This window comes from Petaurus breviceps, unplaced genomic scaffold, assembly GCF_028583685.1.
Source record: "Petaurus breviceps papuanus isolate PSGF00001 unplaced genomic scaffold, PetGlider_PUasm1.0 470, whole genome shotgun sequence".
Classification (NCBI taxonomy): Eukaryota; Metazoa; Chordata; class Mammalia; order Diprotodontia; family Petauridae; genus Petaurus; species Petaurus breviceps.
Genome location: NW_027186350.1, coordinates 7,020,523 through 7,042,657, shown reverse-complemented (window position 1 = coordinate 7,042,657; position 22,135 = coordinate 7,020,523). Strand labels below are relative to the sequence as shown.

General features: G+C 40.8%; 1 protein-coding gene across 1 annotated transcript in view; it reads left to right on the top strand.

Moving 5' to 3' along the window:
* Positions 1 to 13,050: 13,050 nt before the first annotated feature.
* The window catches only part of PLBD1 (phospholipase B domain containing 1), an 80,028-nt gene continuing 70,943 nt past the window's right edge, over positions 13,051 to 22,135 (top strand). Inside the window, exon 1 of the mRNA XM_069101555.1 lies at positions 13,051 to 13,408. Within this exon, the coding sequence (XP_068957656.1) occupies positions 13,318 to 13,408 (91 nt within the window). The 5' untranslated portion in view covers positions 13,051 to 13,317. The remainder of the gene's footprint in view (positions 13,409 to 22,135) is intronic.

The window sequence follows — 22,135 nt, the reverse complement described above, 5'->3', positions numbered from 1 at the left end:
GGCAAGTAGCCTTCTACCAATCCCACTTTTCAGATTCCTTTTATGGGTTGCCTTCTCCCATTAGATTGTCCTTAAAGGCCGGGCCTGGTTTGCTGTTTTTTTTTTTTTTAATCTCTCTGTATTCTTAGCACTTAGCCACAAGTACTGACTGACTGATTGATTACAAGGGGACACACATCCTTTTTAGCTGTTTTTAATTCCTACTGTCTCTAGGGCTGGCTAGCTTAGTTTTCTAAAGACTACCAGGGACATGGCCTATCTTTGCTCACTCCAAAATGCACTTCCAATTCCATCAGGGAAAGATCTTCATACTTCATAAAGGGAAAATAAGACATAAGCAAACCTTCACAGAGTAACCCCTGTTTTCTCTTATAATGTCCTTTATTTTCTGTTTATTATGTCATCTATTTATTATATAATATTACATGCAATACAGAATATATTATATCACATCTGTTATATTATTATTATATCAACTGGGTTGGGGGCCTCCAACTGCCATTACACTGTCCAGTTAAATATCTGACATACCCAGCAAATCAGCTAGGTTACTTGTGGCATGTCCATCCAGGGGTGTGCTGGAATCAACTCATACTGTCTCAAGACAATTGTTAAATTTCTAGTGTGAGCTTTTACACTTCGGAAATCAGCAAATGCTACAAAGCAGGGTTAGACTGTTTTGTTTTGTTGAGTATCTAGACTTGAGGAAGTGAAAGAGAAAATGTGAATGACACAGATAATACTTAAAAGCATGTCCTGTCTACACTTTTTTTCTCCTGGAGAGCTGTTGTTAAACATTTACAAGCACACACCTGTATCCACTCATACTTTACATTCTGAGTAACTCTCTAGTGACTTGCTCAAGCATTGTCCCTTTGAGTACTCTCTAGTGCCTTCTAATTCAGAGTCACCAAGATTCAGGCAGCACAGTACCTAGACAATCTAGAAATGAGTAATTCTTCCATGAGGGTCTAGGCCTGTCATAGCTAGAGACCTGGAGATAATGCTTATCCCTAAATAGATAGTTATACAATTTAACAAATAGACATCATTTTCCAAAATTCTCATAATTACCTATTTTGGTTCTTACAAAGTCCAGTCCCAACACAAAAGCAATAAAGGAAAGGGAGAAAAGAGTATCAGACTTCTCCCCCGACCCAAAGGCAAATCCGGTCCCAATAATGTTTTCAACAGGGATAAGGGACTTGGGGTTCACTCTTATCTTTTAGTGAGAAATTAAGTCATTCTTCATGAAAATTCCTCTGGGTCCCTATAACACATTAGGGTACCCCAGATTTTTCAATAGATTCCTATAATAGGGCATTGCAAGTACAGATCTGAACTGTCTAGTAAGCTAACTTGAAAAAAAAATCCTACAAAATCAGAAAAACTTCCAAAAGGTGCGGGACTCCCAAAAAGAATTTAAACTCTCAAGGGTTGACTACTTGGAGTTTCTAATGTCATCAGGTAAACCTTATCCTATGAGTCTCCCAACCATAAGAATCTCTAACAAGCCACATAATGTTAGTGTCATATTAAGGCAAACAATCTATCTCTATTCAAAAGTAAAAACTTGAAAATCACCATGATTAAAGTACTTTAACGTGTTCTAGAACAATATTGCTCCCTGCCAGTATTCTAAGGACACAACATCCATACTATTGAAATCAGTTTCCATACCCATAATGGGTTAAGTAATACAGATACCAATATATAAATACTTTTTGCACGGAGAGTTTCAGCAACCCAATATCCTCAACATACATTTGTAAAATCAGTCCATGGCCTTGCTCTCAGAATCCTAGGATTTCTGCTTCTCATGGTGGTTGCTTCCACCCACACTTTCACTTTTCCATCTTCACAGTTTTTCATAGACAGTCTTCCTACAGCTTCATGCATCTTATATATTGTCAGTAGATAGGCTGTCCCTCCATTGCTGGCTCCCCTTTAGATTGCCTCTCTTAGACTTTGAACATTGTCTTTAGTGACTCATCTGCCATCAAGTTTTTTTTTTTTTTATTAAAGCAATCGGGTTAAGTAACTTGCTCAAGGTTACACGGCCAGTTGTTTCTGGGTGTGGTGCTAAGTATCTGAGCCCGGGATTCGATCCCCAGGTCATCCCGACACTGGAGCCAGTTCTCTTACTTGCTGTGCTACCTGGCGGCCTGTAATGGGAATGTAAATTTGAAGATCTTACCTGCCCCTAGGCTAAAGTGCACCTGGAGCCTGGGGTGGGAGGCTTGTTTTTCAGTAGATACTTCTTGATTGGCCAGTGAGTCAATAAGGTTGTTACATTCTCTGAGCCAGGAGAAGGCTATATAAGCCCTTATGTGTAGCTTTGTTTTGGGGCTCACCTTGAGAAGTGTTCTGTGATTTGATATGGATTCTGGGAAGCCGTTATCCAGAGCCCCCCAGCTTTGAAAAACCCAGATATTGAAACCCAGATGTTGATTTGGTATGGATGTAATGGTTGGACAGTTTGGAAACTATTTGATCTGTTTCTCTGTCTTGATAATTCTGTCTGTATATTCTGAAGTTCGGGGTGCTGACCTTTTTCCCCTGAACTAGGTAAATGATACATATTTGATTGATTAAAGTAAGCTTGTTAACCCATATTGAGTTGCTTTCCTTTATCAAAGCAGATCCAAGAACCTGTGCTGGCAGCCACCATGGGGACTCTTGGGGTGCTTGCTGAGACACCGCCCCCATCAAGTTTCTCGATGCAAAAGTTTTCTCAAAGAAACTGGTCTTGTAACATACTGGAAAACTGACTATCTAATTATAGTGAAATGAAGAAAGTAAAAAAAAATTCACTCGTTTTCTCTATTGGAACCCTTCAATACTGGGCATCTGAGAAGGAAGATGCCAGATGGAGAAGTTATGCGCTATGTTTCTGAAAATGTATATGGATCATAACTATATATCAGATGAGGATCTTATAAATGTAATACCATAGCTCGGGTTGGTCCCACAACTTAGGGGCTCTGTCTTTTGTGGTAGGAGTGTTGATTGTTTCCAATGTATCACCTCTATAGCTTGTGTGTACATAATTATTTGCATCCTGCCTACCCTCATTAGACTGTAAACTTCTTGAGGGCAAGAACTTTGCCATTCTTTGTATCCCCTGAACTTAGCACAGTGCACTATAATTAGTAAGGACTGGGAAAGAATTCCTGTAGAAGGTAGGATTTTAGCTGGCTTTTGAAAGAAGCCAGGGAAGCCAGAAGCAGAGGGAGAAGGGGGAACATTCCAAGCATGGGTTAAAAATAGCCAGTGAAAATGCCTAGAGTTGAAAGACAGAGTGTATTGTTCAGACAACATCAGGAGGCCACCAGTGTGATTGGACTGGCCAGGTGTAATGGTAATGAAATTTAAAGATATCTTTGTATTGGAAAGCTAAGAGGTACTTAGCACCTAGTTCAAATTAAGCCTCTGTTAAAGAAACAGAAGGTATGAATTCCTGTTGCTCATGTAACAGGAAGGGGCTGAAAAGGGAGGATCAATGCTGTAGATAAGGAAAAGGCCCAGAGGGGGAGAGTCCTAACTTTTTGGGATAAGCTTCGTGGAGACAGAAGCAGCTGCTGCCAGGGAGGCTGCGGAGGAAAGGCCCAGACTGGAGAGAATGATTTTGATTTTGGGAACCTGGGTGAAGTGATTTTGATTCTGGAAACCAGCTGGAACTTCTGCTGGGGAGCTACCAGCTTCTCCTGGGAGCTGCTGAAGACTTCTAAGGACCAGCTGGAGCTGCTGAAGACTGAGGAAGCATGACTGTGACGCTGGTACTTTGTATGAATCTGTTTGTGGCTTTGTTAATCCTTGACTTCCTGGGAACAGAGACTGTGAAGGGTTTAAGATGGACTGGACTCTGTGAGCTTCAGCATGAAATAGGAAGTGCACAGAGAGCTGGACAAGGACCTGGGAGCTGTCAGCCTTTGAATCCAGGTGATAGTTTGATGATCCAGGTAGGAGCTGGGACCATGGAAGGGGATCCAAGGAATCTGAGAGACTACCCCAAGTCAAGCTGAAAGAACACTTTACTTGGATACTGTGTACTGACTGAGAAGAATGTAACTTATTTGTGACTGAGGTGTGGATGGCCTGTATATTTTATACTACTCCTTAGAGAGTGCTGAGTAGTGACTGATATTGTAACTTAGTGTGCCCCATGAGTGGAGAACTTTGACTATTGTATTTTGTGACCCTTAAGGAAGCAAGTCTTCTTAAGGATGATTGAGTGATTGAGTTGATTGAATGATTGAGTTTCTAAGTGATTGACTAAATGATTTTACTTTGTTCAAAACTGTATGACCACTGTTGTGAAAAATATGTGGCCATTTTCTGTAATAAGTTGTTGTGAATGCTATATTTTGATTATCTGTGATAAGTTGTAACATTGTGAATGCTGTACCTTGATTTGTTGTGAATGTTTTCCTCTGATTTGTTATTGAATAGAATGTTCACTATACTATGTAATCAGAACCTTAAAAGCTGTTCACAGTGGCATTCTTCTGGAAAGCTTCTCATGCTTGGCTTTATACCAGGGAGGGGAGGTAAGGTGTAAGAAGACTGCAAAGGTGGAGGGATGGGGCTTTCCCAAAGGATTTTTTATTTGATCTTACAGGTGATGCTAGGGACCTACTGGAGTTTAATGTGTAGGGGATGACACCATCAGAGCTGTGCTTAAGGAAGATCACTTTGATAGCTGAGTAGAGAATAGACTGGAAAGGGAAGAGTCTTGAGGCCAGAAGACCAACCGGCAAGCTATTGCAATAGTCCAGGCATGAGGTATTAGAAACTATACCAGGGTGGCCACATCACGAGAGGGATAAAGGGGGTGTATGTGAGAGTTGGTATGGAAGTAAAGACCTTGGCAACAAACTGGATATGGCCATTGGCTAGACTGCATTCAGAGGTGAATTTAGTAAGGGTGCAGGCTTTAAGTAACTGCTTTAAGTTTAATGTTACCATCACAGGAACTGAAGTAATATATGGGAGAAGGTGCCTTTAGTTCATTTGGGGGGAGGGATAGTTGCACTTCTACTCTTGCTATGTCTTTTTCAGTAAATATCCCTTTTGAAGCTCACTGATGTTTGATTGGTTAGATGATATTGGGGCACTGATCAGTGGTATCTACAATATTAGACGACATTAAAGAGATAACTAGTAATTGATAATGGGGAGAACACACCAGAATGGTGGCTTGAGCCATTATCATTAGAAACACTCCCTGCTCTTTAGACGTATTCCTAGAGTCCTAACAGGAAAGATTCTCACTCTGGGGAGTCAACTTATCAGTGAAAGTGAGAACTGAGATAAGGACCCTCAGAGTTGGTAAGGGCTATGATGGTATCGACATGTTTTAGGATTGCATTGAACATATTTAAAGTTTCTCTGTTGTCTATCCTTTACTTTCTGTGATTATGTTAAGGAGGCTGGGGTAGTGGTGGAGAACAAATTCCAGTCTCTCCCCCATTAGAATGTGAGTTCCTTGAGGATAGGGATTGTCTTTTGCCTCTTTTTGAATCCCAAGCACTCAGGGCAGCGTCTGGCACAGGGTAAGCAAGGTCTGACTTTACAAATAAGATCAGTTTCTTTGAGAAAGTTTGGTTCAAGGCTTTTGTGTTGTTGTTTAGTCATTTTCAGTTATATCTGACTCTTCATGACCCCTTTGGGGTTTTCTTGTGTCTTACAAGTGGTTTGTCATTTCTTTCTCCAGTTCATTTTACAGATGAGGAAACTGAGGGAAACTGGGTTAAGTGACTTGCCCAGGGTCACACAGCTAGTAAGTGTCTGAGGCCAGATTTGAACTCAGGAAGATGAGCCTTCCTTACTCTAAGCCTAGCACTCTATTCACTGCACCACCTAGTTGACCAGGTTGAATGCTTATGTACTAGTATTTGTATGACATTCCCGTTATCAGCTACAAAATGAATATTTATTGACTGGCTACATGGGTTTGCCTTCCTAATTTATAACGTTATTCCATGAACTCATTTATTTCTCCTGCTTCCTCTGAATAAGGCCTACATATTCAGACTCACACTGCACTAATGGGTCTCATTCATTCCTCCATGTTTCCATATTGTCTGTGGGATCAAATTTGCTTCCATTCGTTTTGCTTGTTTCAGTCTCTGTTGCTTCACTGAGTGCAACATACTCAAGCTGCTTGCCAAGGATCTGGAACTCTGTTCTCCCCATCCCTATAACCTCCTCAGATACTGGTAAAAAGCCTCCAGGCTGTATCCAAGTGACTGCAGCCTGTAATAAATCCAGTATCAGCACTGGGAATGTCCTTTCTTTCACCTTCTAAATATCATCTTGCACTGTGTTCTCTGACCAGATTACCACCTATGATGGCAATATCCTAAGACTCTGCCACACAAAAGCTAGGCTAGATTTTCCTCAAAAAAATGTTGAAACCACCCTTAGGACTTAATTGACTCAGTGATGGGATCCTAATAAAGCTTCTCCCAGCCCCAATATTCTAACTTCGTTATAGGCCTGGCCCTTCTGAATAGCAGGCCCACTGTACCTACCTGCTCCCCCCTCCCCCCGCCAATGTCCTAACTTCTTCATGTATGCTTCACTGTTCACTGGAACAACAGGTGTGTCCCTGAACCCTTAGTTCCCACATGGGAACCCAGTTACTGCCTTAACCTTAGTTCCCAGATAGGAACCCAGCTACTGCCTCTACCTGGTCACACTGCCCCCAGACCCATTCCCACAGAAACAGGTGTGTTATTGTATTCAATCACAATCACATCATCCATCTGGCCAAGACAGGACCACAATAGCTAGCCAGTAGGAGGGCAGAATGACCAGAATGTTTAACCACTGAACCATGGATGGGACCCCTCCTCCATTACCTAATCCCTTAATAAACTCCTGCCTTTTTAATATTAATTATATCCTCTATTCTATGTAAATTTCTGTTGTGTAATTGCATCTTTACTCTTTAAAAATCTATCTTGCTTTCTCTAAAGTTGCTGGTTCATCTTGGAACTTAGCCCGCTTCATGAGAGAGGCACCCATCTCAATAAATGCCTATACTTGGATTAGAGGTGATCTGACTGAATTCTTTGAGACGGTTCCACCACAACACATCATGAAACTGCAACAGTTTTGGGGTGGGCAAAGCCCCCACCTCAACAGTTTCTGGTGTCCCTGGGTTTAAACCTCAACGACAGGGAACCAAAGGCCCAGGACATTGATATAGCTTCCTGGTGCCCTAAGTACAAGGGCATGGTAATAACCTGGCTCCTCTCTCAGGCTCAGACCACAGACCATCATGAACAATACAGTCAGGGAAGCTTCACCCACCTGAATCAATACCGTGTCCTTGCTGACTATCTTCTATTCGCTCTGAATAGCCTTTCCCTATTATGGCTAAGTAAAACTCCTTGTGTTAACAGGTTACAAGCACTAAAACTCATTGTGTTAACAGGTTACAAGTGTCTCATTTCATTCCTATCTCAACATGAGCTACTAGACCAGTCTGAATCAAACCTGGCCTCTTTTATCATTTTATATTATATTATGATGTTCCTGATACCTGAAGAACAATGATGCAAAGTAAACAGATAGAGTTAGAGCAGAATGTCAACGTACATTCAATTATCTGTGATGTAGAAGGGCAGATGAGATCACCAAGGAAGAGGATGTAGAGAGAGAAGAAGGTCCAGGACAGAACCTTGGGAGAAAGCCACAATCTCTTCCAGCTCAAACATTCTGTGATTCTTCAGTTCCATGACTCTATGAGCACACAAAAGGCAAAGATCAATGTATATAAGAGAGGCTGGGTAGGGACTTGAGCTGAGTCTTGAAGTATGATATGGATAGGTAAAGAGGAGTGGGGAGCGCTGAGAGAATGGGATGACTGTAGGAATGGTCAAGGTGTTCCCCAGAGGATAGTGAATGGAGCAGTGTCCTCTTGAAAAGTGATGGGAGGGGGCTAGGTGGCACAGTGAGTACAGCACCCTCCCTGGAGTCAGGAGGACCTGAGTTCAAATCCAACCTCAGACACTTAATACAAAAACTAGCCGTGTAACCTTGGGCAAGTCACTTAACCCCAACTGCCCTCCAAAAAGCAAAAACAAAACAAAAAAAAAAAAAAAGAAAAGGGAAGGGAAAAAAGTTTGTATAGATGGAATTAGATAATGAAGGCCTTTGAAAACTGGACTAGAGAGCAGGTAATAAGGAATTACCATTTTGTTTTGTTTTGTTTTTTAAGCAGATGAGAGAAAAAAAAGATTTATAGGCTAACCTGATTTGGATTTCATAGTACGATGGACCATTGCGAAGCTCCATCTCTACTGATCTAATGAGTTTTCTGGCATCATAAAAATGTGTCCAATCCTTTCCAGAGAGATATTCTGAAAGCTATTCAGATTTTTGTTTTGGTTCTTCTAGAATAAAATGCTATGAGTATTTTTTTTTTGGTGTTAGTTTCTAACAGGAGAAATTAGTATCCAAAGTTCTTACCTCCCAATCTCCTTCTGTTGAAAAAAAGAAACCAACCTTTGTTAAGGGCTTATAATATATTTCTGTTTTGTCTTCTTGGAAGGTTAAAGTTCTTAGGCTTATTGTTTAGTTTCCTGATACAGATTAAAGAATAGTAACATCTCTAAGAGAGAGTAAAAGAAGTAGAATTTTGAACATCTGTTCTCTAATTGTTTTATTCTAGTGCTTCTCATTAAACTGTTCTTTAATATAACGCAGAAGAAGACCACAGACCTTTAAATAAAGGAGTCAGGATCAGGAAGGGCCCATTAGGAACTGTCAAGTCCAAACTCCTCATTTTACAGATGGGGAATTTGAAGACCAAAGTTATGTGACTTGACCAAGGGATCAATGAGGGGGTCGCAAAGAAATTCCAGAAACCTCAAAGGCACCTTAACCTCCACCTCTTCTGACCTTTTTCAATGTACCCTTCAGGTAACCACATACACCTCCCATATGGTATTTTCTTTTCCAACTTTGTTCCCTGCATCTTCCCCATTATAAGCATTGGGTCCAGAGGAGGGTGACCATATTATCTAGAAGACTGGAAACCATGCCATGCAGGAATTGGGCCAAGGCATAGGGGCTATTAAGTCTGGACAAAGGAAGACAATGGAGATATAATGACTGCTCATCTATTTGGAGAGCTGTCATTAGGTGGTTTAAACTTGTTCTTGAACCCAAAGAGCATAATTAGGAGTAATATAGTAGAAGCTGTAGAAAGGCAGATTTTAGGTAGCTAGGTGGTGCAGTGAATAGAGCACTGACCCTGGAGTCAGAAGGACCTGAGTTCAAATCTGGCCTCAAGACAACTTGACACTTACTAGCTGTGTGACCTTGGGCAAGTTACTTAACTCCAATAGCCTCACCTCCCCCCTCCAAAAAAAAGAAAGGCAGATTTTAGTTCTTTATAAGGAACTATTTCCTAGCTGTCCCAAAGTGGAATGGAGGAACTCAGGACATATTACTGCAGATATTCCCTTTGTCAGGGATGTTGCAGAAGGGTGTCCTGCTCAAGTTTTCGTTGGTCCAAATTGTTTATGTCAGAGGACCTGGGGTCCTATCCTGCCTCAGTCAACTTTGTGACTTTGGTTACCATTTCTCTGGGACCCAGTTTCCTGATCTTTAAAAGGACAGATCTTGTAGTAGATGGCCTTTTGGCTCTAAACTTTTGATACTGTGTCTTCAAAGGGCTAGACCTGCTTCCTTATTTATGGACCTTCTTTAGCTCAAGATTTATGGTTACCATTGTATAATTATCACACTTGTTCGGCTCACCCTACACTACGCAAGTTAATTTTATAATCTAAAGGAAAAGCTCTCAAGGCAGTCACGTATTGGTAGATAGCTGTTGACTACAGAAAGTGTTAGCTATTTTAAAAATGGTGGTTTCCAATTTATTTCTTATTTAGTGTTCTCATTGTGCTGTAGGAAAGAAGTCTGGAGAAAGTAGTCTTTGCAGTCTAGTCTTTTCAGGTAGGACCTTAAGAGATTAATCAATCCACAAGCATTTGTTAAGAATCTACCATGTGCCAATCTGAGGATTCAAAGACAAAACTGATTCTAGTCCTCAAGGAGTTGACAATCTGTAGGTACAGCTAATGTATAATACGTACACTTAAAAATGCATACAAAATAAGTATACATGACTTCATACAAAATAAGCAAAACACTAATAGTGGGATGGGGGTAGGGGATTAGAAAAGGCTCATGTATAAGGTGGAGTATGAGCAGAGTTTTGAAGAAAACCTGGGTGTGAAAGGCAATCATTCCAGGTATAGGCTAGCTTTCCAGGATAGCCTGTGGAAAGGCACAGTTATGGAAGATGGATGCTTACCTCCTATTCAGGTATGTAGCCACCCCTAAAGGACAGCCAGTTGGGGGCAATGCTCAGAGAGAATGTTTAAAATGTAATTCTTGTTTTATGAAACACAAGAATGTCTCCATCTGCATATTTGATGGGTTCAGATGGGAGGGTAGGACACTTTATCAGAAATACTGTTTACTTTCCTTTATAGGATGACAATGTGTTAACAAGGTGAAAAGTTTATGATTATTATCAACTTTTCCTTGAATGTTCAAAAGCAACCCAGTCAGGATGTAACTGTCTCAGCAACCTCCCTGCTTAAGTAGCTCCTAGATTAGACCCAGACCCACCTTCTTTCCAGGGTCTTCTTAATCATACACCACTGTGGATGGCTTTACCTTAATTTTTTCCCTCCAATCACCACCATTTCCTGGTTTATAGAATGCAGCTGCTATCTCTGCCTCTGGATCAGAGAAGCTGGATATAAAAGTAGTGGTCAGTATAGGCAGGTGAGAGCAGGGCTTAAAACAGGGTGACCAAGGTAATCCCCTTAGTTTCTTGTTGTTGGGAGTATTCAGGACAGGATTACTGTAATGTTCCCCATTCCTTTTTTCTTTCACCACTCACACCCCACCCTCAAACTCCTGACTTCAGTAAGAGAAAGTCCTCCCACTTTCATTATGGAAGTACATACTTGGTCTGAAATTTTTCCCAAGAGTTATGCTGGGAATTTATTACTTTGTGTTAAGCATTATTTTTGTTTCTCCAATGTCTTTTAAAAATTAGATTACATACCTAGAATTTAGGTGAATGAGTAGATGAAATCACTTTCCTCCCAGCCCAAAGAGAATGCAAAACAGAAGATTAGTGGGCTCCTAGGTTAAGGAGGAGAGAAGAGAGAGCTGTGAGGTGGGTGGGGGGAGATGGAAAGAAGTGGGGGGCCTAAGAAAGAAGGTAGAGGCTGAGCAAGAAACACTTCTCCCAAGGCATGACCCTGCTCAGGAATGCAGCTTGGACCCCTAGATGCCCTAGATGTCCTAGATACAGTGATAAGAGTACTGGTTTTGAGGTCAGAGGATCCAAGGTCAAATTTTGTTTCTGTTACTTCCATTAGACTATGAGCTCCTCAAGAGTTGGGAACTATCTTTTGCTTTTCTGTGTATTATCAGTGCTTAGCACAATGTCTGGAACATAGTAGGTACTTAAGAAATGCTTAAAAAATGTGTATTGACTTACTGGATGGGGCAAACCTGTTCCTATAAAGTGAGGGAGTTTCGATGACCTCTAAGGCATTTTCTAAAAAAGAGGCACCCATAAGCTTCCCTTAATTTAATCTATAACAACACTCTTTGCTGCTGTGATTTTTAATCCTTTGATACTTCCAGCTGTAAAGCCATAATCCTTTATAAAGGATCTAATGAGGACATCTACAAATGCTCTAATGAGGACTTCAGTCATTGTGAGAAAAGGGAGAGGGACTGGGACTGGATCCATGATTTCATTAATATAGACATTTTCCAGAGAAGGAATCTCCCTCTGCCAACACAGGTCTGCACTTTCTCTCCAATTTATAGTCTCAGAGTTGAACTAGAGAACTAAGAGGTCAGGGGCTTGACCAGGATCATACTAATAGTATCTATTAAGAGCAAAAATTTGAATCTAGTTCTGCAAAAGGGGAAATATACATGTACATATATGTGTATACACAGACACACACATATGCTTATATCTGTGTGTATAAATATATACATATGTGTGTATATATATGTGTATATATATGTGTGTGTGTGTATATATATATATATATATATATATATATATATATATATAGAGAGAGAGAGAGAGAGAGAGAGAGAGAGAGAGAGAGAGAGAGAGAGAGCCAGCCCAGTGGAGAGAGGTGCTGAACTTGGTGTCAGAAAGACCTGAGTTCAGAAAGACCTGAGTTCAAATCTTGCCTCAGTCAATTATAATCTCTATGTAACCCCAGGAAAATCACTTAGCCTCTCTCAGTCTCTGTTTTCTCATTTGAAAAATTTCTCATTTGCTATAATAATAGCACTTACCTCACAGGTTTGTTGTGAGGATTGAATGAGATATAATATATGTAAAGTACTATATGAATGCTAATATATATGTATGTACACATATATACTTTTCTCATAAAAACATAACTAGGGAAGCTAGATTCGGATTAGACACCATAGCAGTGAAGTGTTAAATTATAGAATAAATTTAGGGGGTAGAGCTCACTTATACAGCTAAGTAGAGTTCAGATTCTGCTTCAGACATTTATTAACTTTGCAATCCTGGGCAAGTCATTTAACCTGTTTGCCGCAGTTTCCTTATCTGTAGAATGAGGGTAATAATGGCACCTAACTCCCAGGGTTGTTGTGAGGATTTTACAAAATTGTAAAGTGCTGAGCACAGCCCAGTATAGATGTTAGCTATTATTATGATGCTTTTCAGAAAGTTTTAAAAACAGGAGTAGGACAAGATACTTATGCTAAAAGATTTAGGAATAATCCTGTGGGGCAGCAAATCAATGATTTCTCAGCGTCCCTTGTATTTCCCTCTCCCTCTACCCTTTGCCCGTTTCCTCGGGGCAGTGGGACACCCTAGGGTTTGGATTTAGTGTCCAGGAACGTAATAAATGCTTGTCGATTGACTGAAATCTCGAGTTCCCTTTGTCTCCTCCTCCCCCCATGATCCTCGGAACAAAGCATCTGCAAAACCACAGTGGTGCAGTGGGGAACTTCCTTCTCAACTCCCCGTCCACATCTGGGTCAGGTCAAGGAGGTCAGAAATCAATGTGCCCTTCTAAGACGCTGGCCAGGTCAGGGAGTGGTCTGTTTTAGGGGCCACGTCAGGATCCCTCCCCTTAGAGAGAGAGGGTTAATTAACAGAAGAGAGCCAGGGAGGAGCTGAAAGGGAACTCCTCAAACTGTTGCCACAGAGGGAGGCACCGGAGACATACAAAGCGGAGGCAAAGAGGAACCAACCCAAACACAGCAATGAATCGCTTTGGCTGCTCCGGGCGGTTCCATCTGTGGCCGCAGCAGGCGCTGCTGCTGCTAACTTTCTCCGCTTCAGTGACCCGAGCAGGTGAGAGCACCGTGCCCGGGGTCGGGCTGAGGGGGCTGCGTGAGGTGGGAGAAATGAGAAGCCCAGGCCTGGAAGAAAGAGAGCAGCAGATTTTCTGCTTCTGGCCCGGGGCGTAAGGTGGCCGACCTATGCCGCAGGAGTGGCTCTTGGTCCCTCTCCCATGTGACGGAAGGCTCCGGGGTTGGGGGAGGACAGCGGGCTGCTCCAACCCTTCGCCTTCCGAGCTCCACTTGGCGCGCGCCCGGCTCCGCGCCTCCGGGCCAGGCTGCAACCAGTGGCACAAAGTTTATTTCTAGCTTTTGTTGCTTTGGGAGAATGCCAAGAAACGGGTTTCTTTCTGAGGAAAAACTGAGCTCTCCTTCCCAAGGGGCTCCTTATGCTGTCCCATTCTCCCAACCCGGCCCTTTTTTTATGCCAAGCTCTGTGTTTCTAGTAGCCTGAAAAGTTTGGCCAGAAGTGGCGGTACTTAGTTACTTAGTAAGGTGCCAAGTTTTCCTGATGGAAACATTGCTTAGCCTGTGCGTTGGGGTTGGCTGTACAGCCTCAAAGGGCATCTGAAGAACTTCGCCACATTAGCCAATAGAGAAAACCAGTTTGTGCGGAATCGGAATCGACTTTCGCCGGCGACTCGGAATTCAGGCAGTCTCTCCTGCTAAAAGCGTTGGAGCTTAAACACACCTCCTCCTCATCCCCCCCCCCCCCCCACCCCAGTGTATTTGAAGGGTTTGTAGTCCCAGTTCCCAATGGAAAAAAAAAATCAAAAGGGACGAACCACTTTGGGGAGGTGGAAGGCTTTGGGGCGGATTCTTTTTGATTTATTTCATAATCTAATTTCGGTGCTAACCTTGCGCAAGAATGGGGTGGAGTGCTGGGAAGATGTTTTCATTTTAATTTGGGGGTGGGGGGGCCACTTTTGTGTCTTGAGCCTTATTACACCGTGTCTCCAAGAGATGTTAGTTCCTCTTTTATCAACTTCAGTCGTGTTCATTTCAACTGGTCTCCTCCCACCAAAGAAATCTCTGGTCCAGTCCCTATCCTCTGCCTTTAGTGTACCGCAGAGATACACCCACACCGTCCTCCAGCTAATAAATAAACAGACAAATGAATGAATAAATCGTCTTAGCGTACTTTTCAGATTGATTTGGGGGTGGAGGAAGTGCAGATTAGGGGAAAGGATGACTTCTGATTTCACAGGTGCAGGGAACTCCCTTCTAGGGAAACTTCCCAACCCCCGCCGTCCCATGCATATCAGTCACCACTCTGCATTTTTTTTTTTTTTATCTTAGAAGACTGAGAAGTTATGTCTTGTCCAAGGTCATTCAACCAGTAATGTGTCAGAAACCAGACTGGTGTTCCTGAATCTGAGATCAGCTGTCTAGCTCCACTGATATGTCTCTGTAACTCTATAAACTATTTGATTTCCAGTCCTGCCTTTAGGTATTGCCAAGATGACTTTGGAAGTAGGTATGCCAAGGGAAGGTGGAGATTGTCCCAGAAATGAAAATGCTTTTGTGCTGCTGGTATTACCGGTGGAGGATTATATGAAGTATGAGGGGGAAGTGGAAGGGGGGAAGGACTCACCTTGCCTCTCCTTTCTATGCTGCTGTTCTTTTGGGAGATAGTGGTTGGAGAGAACCCATGAATTTTCCAGAATGAAATTTTCATTGTATGTAAAGTTTTGGGAGGCAGGGAGTTAGAAGGAGCATGAGTGTGCTTCTTATTTTCCCTAGGATGAGTAGTGAGTAAACAAAAAGTTGACATGTTGAGAGAGTGAGTTGGGCCTTTAATGCCAGGTAAGGGTTCTAATAGGTGGAGAGAACTGGGATGGCATTTTTTACAGGAAGAATGAGTCAGGTGTATGGACATTCCAACTGATTCTGAAGGTATGCCTCAGGGCACAACTGATTTTCCAGTGGCAATATTGGTGACACAAAAGCTAAGTCCTAGGAAGATGGGCCAGGGGACTGGGACTAAGTATTTTTATACCAAGTCCACGTTTAAATGGGCAGCTACCTGGCACAGTAGATAGAGCACCAGGCCTGAAGTCAGGAAGACCTTGAGTTCAAATCCAGCCTGAGACACTTGTCAGCTGTGTGACCCTGGGCAAATCACTTAACCTGTTTGCCTTAGTTTCTCATCTATAAATTGAACTGGAGAAGGACATGGAAAACCAGTCCAGTATCTTTGTCAAAGAAAAACCCAGATGGGTTCACAAAAAGTCTGAAATGACTGAACAACAACATGTTTAAATACAGTGTTCTTACTATGAAGTGGAAAAGCAGTCTCTTTTAAAGTTCCAAAATTCCTGAGGAGGCTCATTCAAGTTAAGGATCCACTTCTGTGGTAGGAGATCCTTGGGAGCCCTTTCTCAGCAAGGGTACTGAAATTTGAGCTTAATAGGTACCAAATTAAACAAAAATGGGGGGGGGCAGCCAGGTAGCACAGTGAGTAAGAGCACCGGTCCCAGAGTCAGGATGACCTGGGATCGAATCTGGGCTCAGACACTTAGTACCCACCCAGAAACACCTGGCTGTGTAACCTTGAGCAAGTTACTTAACCCCGATTGCTTTATTAAAAAAAATTTTTTTTTGATCTCTAGAGAAAGAATGTGAGGTATTATGTGTAAAATAAACTACCTCCTCCCACCAAATGTGTCCTGTCTGGGATTTTTCCTGGAAGCAACCACTGGAGCATTTGTACTCAAAGTAAAAGTCACCTTCGATAATCGTGTAGTACAGTTGGGTGATCCAATGGATAGATACTCTTCCTAAGTTCAAATCTGGCCTCAGACGCTTACTAGCTGTGTGACCCTGAGAAAGTCACTTAACTGTTTGCCCCAGTTCATGATCTAGGTGTGTAACCTTGGACAAGTCATATAATCTCTGCCTTAATCCATTAGAGAAGGAAATGGCAAACCACTCCAATATCTTTGCCAAGAAGACAGCAATGGAGTCACAAAGAATCAGATGTGACTGAGCAACAGGAAGGGCAAATAAGGTAAATCTTCACCAATCAGAGCCTGGGGTCACAGTGGTGAAACTTTCAGTTACAAGTCTATAACTGAAAGAGACTGGAGAACAGGCCGCATAGAAAAGACATAGCAAAGAAGGAAAATACAATGAAACTGAGTGTTGATTATAATCACCAAATTTAACCCTGGAGAAAGTACCTCTCTCCCTCCATGGTTGGGGACTATGGGTGTGAAAAATTTCATACACTTTCAGATACTGTCAATATATCAGCTGGTTTTGCTGAATTGTTTTTTTCCTCTCTTTTTCAGTCTTGGCTACAGTGACTTGTTGGGTACAGGAAGGGAAAGGGACATATTCAGAAATGAGTGTGAGATAAAAACAGAAGGCGTCAACTTGGTATGCTAAATAAAAAGAAAAGGAATATTTTTAATAGGCTTTTGTTTCAGGCTGAAGGTTGAGGTTACACAACAGTGCAACTTCCCAAAGATAAATCCAGCCTTCTTCTTCCTCTTGTTCATTCTGGCCCCAGTTTATCATTGCTTTTCAACCCCTAAAATATATGTATTGATAGACAAACTCTGTGGTTCTTCCAACCAAATACATACCATAGTCTGGAGAAGAGGAATTCTTCTGCTTTTTCTTGCTTGGGCAGTTAGGTCAAATTTACTCAATAATTACTTGTATCCAAAGAAGTGCTCCTCTGTTCCTGTCTCTTCTTGGACAACTCAAATCAGAATCAAAGACAAAATATCCTTCGTTAGAACATGAGCTGATGCAGTAATGATTTTAAATTTCTTTCACAGTGATTTACTTTCCGTATGAACTTATATGAACTATACATATGAACTTCCTCCGAGATGATAAAGAGAAATACATGGTTCTGCTTTAAAAAATAGTTTCCCTATTTCAATTCTGTTTTTATTCCATATTTTGGTTTGGGGTGGGGCTAAGTTTTGGGGTTGGTATTTTTTTTTTTGGTATTTAGTTTGGTCCCCTTTGAATCAAGTACATTCAGGTTCCTCATGGAAACACTATTTACATTTTGAAGTCTAAATGTTGGAAATTTTATTTTTAAATACGCTCTTAGAAAAGTTGCCTTACCCATCTAAGTTGCTTCTATGTCATACTGCAAAACAAGAATTTATTTAACCTATTAAAGTATGGAACAATTGGTAATAATAATTCTAAGGGCATTTTAGTCTAAAGGATTAAAACCTATATAAACCACAGGCTCACATACAAAGCATCCCTAGGAAAACGGTGAAACACACATTCCTTAGGAAGTTTGCTCAAGCAAACCAATCAAGAGACACTTTCCTGTCCTGAGATGTGTAACTCAGATGAGACATGAGAGTTCTCTTAGAAATTCAATAATACTTTGGGTGTCTGGTTATTTAAAACCAAGGTCTAGCCCAGGTATGCATCTGTTCCCAAATGTAATCTAACTTGTCTGTAAATGATTCAGTGAGGCTACTAAGGATGAAAAAAAAAAGTCAAAATTCTAAGTTTGGCAAGACATTTAATTCCATCCAACAAGCATTCATTGAGTGTCTACTATGTGCTGGGGATAATTTTTGGTGTTGGTGATAAAAAGACCTAAATGAAACTGTCCCTCCTTTCAAGGAGTTTACATTCTACTGTGGGAAAACACACACACACACACACACAGCAAACTATAAGCAGATAGAGCAAATACAAAATAATTTGGGAAAGGTAGAGGTGAAGATGCACTCAGAACTGGGGAGACCAGGAAAGGCTTCTTGTACGAGGTCATAGGATTCCAGATTTAGAGCTGGAAAGTCCTTGGATACCAGGTAGTCTGAAGTCTTCATTTTGCAGATTAGAAAACTAAGGCCCAGAGAAATTAAGTGACACACAGGTCACATAGGCAGAAAGTGGGAGAGGCAAGATTCTGTCTTAGGTCTTCTGGATCTCAGTCCAATGCTCCATCATGGTATTGTTAATCTATACTTTGGAGAAAGCACGGGACTCTACAGAGCAGAGCGCAACAAGGCCACAAGTATTTGTTGCCACATTGTATACTAAGGGGGAGGAAGAGGACATTTCAGTGCTGAGGGTAGGGAGTTAAGATAAGGAGGTTATAGCCTCAGGAAGCACCACACATATTAATTGACTGAAGGTCTCCCCAGGCAAATCAGAAAGATATCAAGTCATAGAAGAACAAGGAGGAAAAATGTCTTGAACTCAGGAAAATGTAAACTTCCTGAGGCCAAGAATTATTGACTTTTGGTTTTTGTAGTGCTGGTGTCTGGCACAGTACTTTATACATAGTAGGTACTTGATAAATTATTTCTTGGATTAAATATAATTGAAGTAAATCCCAAACAATTAGGCTACAAATAACATCATTCAGACCAAGGAAAAGCTCAACACAGGCATGATAAGATGTGCCAGGGATGATAGAAATCCAATTCAACTCAACAAGAATTTACCCAATGCCTGCCTTAAAAGGCTTAAACAAGGGTCGTCCAGTTCCAAAAGGCTTAAGATGAAAAATGCTATCCACCTCCACAGAAAGAACCGATGGAATTGAGATGCATATTGAAGCAGACTTTTTTACTTTATTATTCTTGGTTGTGTGTTTTTTTGTCTGTGATTTCTTTTGCAACATGGCTAATATGGAAATGTTTTGCATAACTGCACATGTATAATCAATATCAAATTTGCCTTCTCAAGGAGAGAAGGGAGGGAGGGCCTCAAAATCTCTTTTAAAAAATGAATATTAAAATTTTTTGCTTATATTTAATTGAGAAAATAAAATTTAAAACACATTTTTAAATGGGTCCTTCAACTCTCTGGTACCCTTGAAATTATTTCTTTACATTCATATTTCTCTTGTTTTTAACAAATGATCCTTTTCTTTTTATATAACATTATGCTGTTCCTATACAAGCAAGGCATCAGTTTTACAGCACAAATAATTTTCTCTCAAAAACTGTTCAGATCTGATATGAAAGTTGTGCTTCTTTATATACATATATGGGGGCAGCTAGGTGGTGCAGTGAATAGAACACGGGTCCTGGAGTCAGGAGGACCTGAGTTCAAATCCAACCTTGGACACTTGACACTTAACTAGCAGTGTGACCTTGGGCAAGTCACTTAACCTCAATTGCCTTGCCTTCCCCCTTCAAAAAAAATTACATACATTAACAGTGTATATTTAAATCAAGTTCTTTTTCAACTACCATTATATATCAAAAAGTTTATCTACAGCAGTGGCAATATCTAATATCTATTAACAGTTAAGCTGAATCTCTACCTTCCCATTGTGGCAGATCAAAGATGAGATGATTGAGAAAACAAAGGTTTGAGCTTCCAAGTGTATAAATTTACTAAACAATGCAGGACCAGGCCTTCCTCAGCTTTGACACTAGAACCCAAATACAGGGGGAGAAAAATGTTAATGCATTAAAAAATAATTGATCAAATAAAACCAATTAATTAAAAAAACCAATTAACTAGGATACAAAATTAGATAATCTTATTTCTAATTGGAGAAAAGATTAGGGACTTTCCAAGATGGGAGAAATCAGAAAAAGAGGAGTTCCACTCACCCCAAGTGACTGTATTCAGTCAAAGCAACATGGAAACAAAAACTGATTAACCAGCACAGGGCCAGTTTTCATATAAGACAGATGGGTTGCTTGAGATATATAATTCTAAGAAAATTCCTTTTATCAGTCTTTAGGTCTGACTGAGTTGCTGGTCAGCATAACCTAAGTCCTTAGTGAAGGGACTCTAAGCAGTAGGGAGAGGTGATCAAGCTTCTTATCCACTCAGGTCTAGGTTCAAACAATTTTTTTTCCAAAGTCCCACAATTGAATAAAGTTTTCTCATAAGACTGAAATTGGACTAGACCCATAATTGAATAAAAAGAGAATTGAACCAGCTCCAGAATTGAGTCACAAGATGGAGACAGTGTGACTCAGTTACTACAAATCTAAAGAACCAAATGTTCAATAAAGGGGAGAGATATGTTGTGGTCACCCTTTATAACCTATCAATTGTATTTATGCATTTGAACACATTATCTTGAGAGGGGATTCATTGACTTCACTAGACTGTCAAAGGAGTCAGGAAGGGTGGAAGATGGCTTCTCGCTCACCACACATCACACTATCTCATCATCCCTCTTTTGCCTCACTTCTTTTGATTTTGTTCTATTATTTCTTGCTATCTTATGGAGTCATTAATTTTTGATTGGTGTCAGTAGAAAGTTGTTTTGGTCTTCAGAGGATCCATTTTTTGCTTAAGGTTTGCACTTTTCCTTTCAAGCTATTTATTCTTCTTCCACTTCTTTCCTATAGAGTCTTTATTTCCTTTTTTCCTCTTGCTTGATTTATTCTAGGTGTTACACATAGTTCTTTTGAAAATCAATTTTTTAAAAATCCTCTATTTGCAGTTGTTACAGTTACTTGCCTCTCCTTTTTTACAACCTCTTCAATTAAAATAATTTTTGATACTGGTTAGTGATGTCTTTGATTTACTCAACTCTAGTTTTAGTTCTTGAATTGGGGTTTTGTTTCATGAGCAAGATCTACCCCCTGCTGCCCTTTTGGTGAATGGTCTCCCCTTGGATCACTTAGGTTCTTGTACTGAACACCACATCTGGAGATTAAGCTCCCCTGGATCTTTGAGGTTCAGGAAGCTGTGTTTTCAGGGCCCTCTCTTAGCATCTTAGGACAAAATGTTAGGGACCTCAGAGCTCATGGGTCCAGGGTTTCCTGATCTGAACATTGAAGGACCTCACTTGGTCACTGCTTGCTGCTACTCCCCTCTGGCTTCAAAAGCCCCTGATCACTCTTCAACTTTCTTAGAGTTCACCTCTCTACCTCCAGATGCAGAGCCCAGTAGGCTACACATGTCATGACTCTGACCATACTAGAAAGATACCCACCACCTGTGTTGGTCTTGTTGGAGGAGTCTCATTTCTGTTGGCCACAGGTTTCTGATTGATTTTGTGTCATTCTTGGGTAGAAGAAGTCACTTGCTACAGTTTCTCATTGGATGTATGAATCATTATTCATTCTGGTATGAACTTCAGGTAGTCTACCACCTGTGTCCACAATCATCTTGACAGGACATCCGCAGTATGTAAAAGAACCAAAAGTTATGACATAAGACCAGGGCAATGAATGGCAATGGAAGACTGGGAAAGATAGTTGCCAAGGTGGAAATTTGATATCCTGTGAAGTAATTATTTTTTAAATTTTTCTTTTTTTAATAATTGATGTCTTTTTATTTACTTTTAGTTTGCAACATTAAGTTCCACAATCTCTTAAGTTTCAAACTTTTTCCTCCCCCCCCCCCATAGTGGCATGTAATCAAATATAGGTTCTACAAATACGTCCTGTGAAGTAATTATAAAGCTACAACTGGGTCATAACAGAGGTTGATATCAAGATCAAAGTCAGAAGTTCCTAGGATCCCTTTTCATGGGGTTTGAGCAGTAGTATGTCTGATCTCTTCCAACCCTCCTTAATTTTTCCTTGTTCACACTTGATCTGGACTCTGGCCTCCCTTGAACAGAAGACAGATGGGCATACCTCCCAACCTTGACAGTCTGGATGTGCAAGGGTGGCTTAACTCTAGCCTGTTACAGTGAATCTTCCAGAGTTAATGAATAGTTGGCATTTTCAGTACCTTAAAGTACATAATACTCTATGGTTGGGTACATATATGGTACCATATATATATATATATATATATATATATATATATATATATATATATA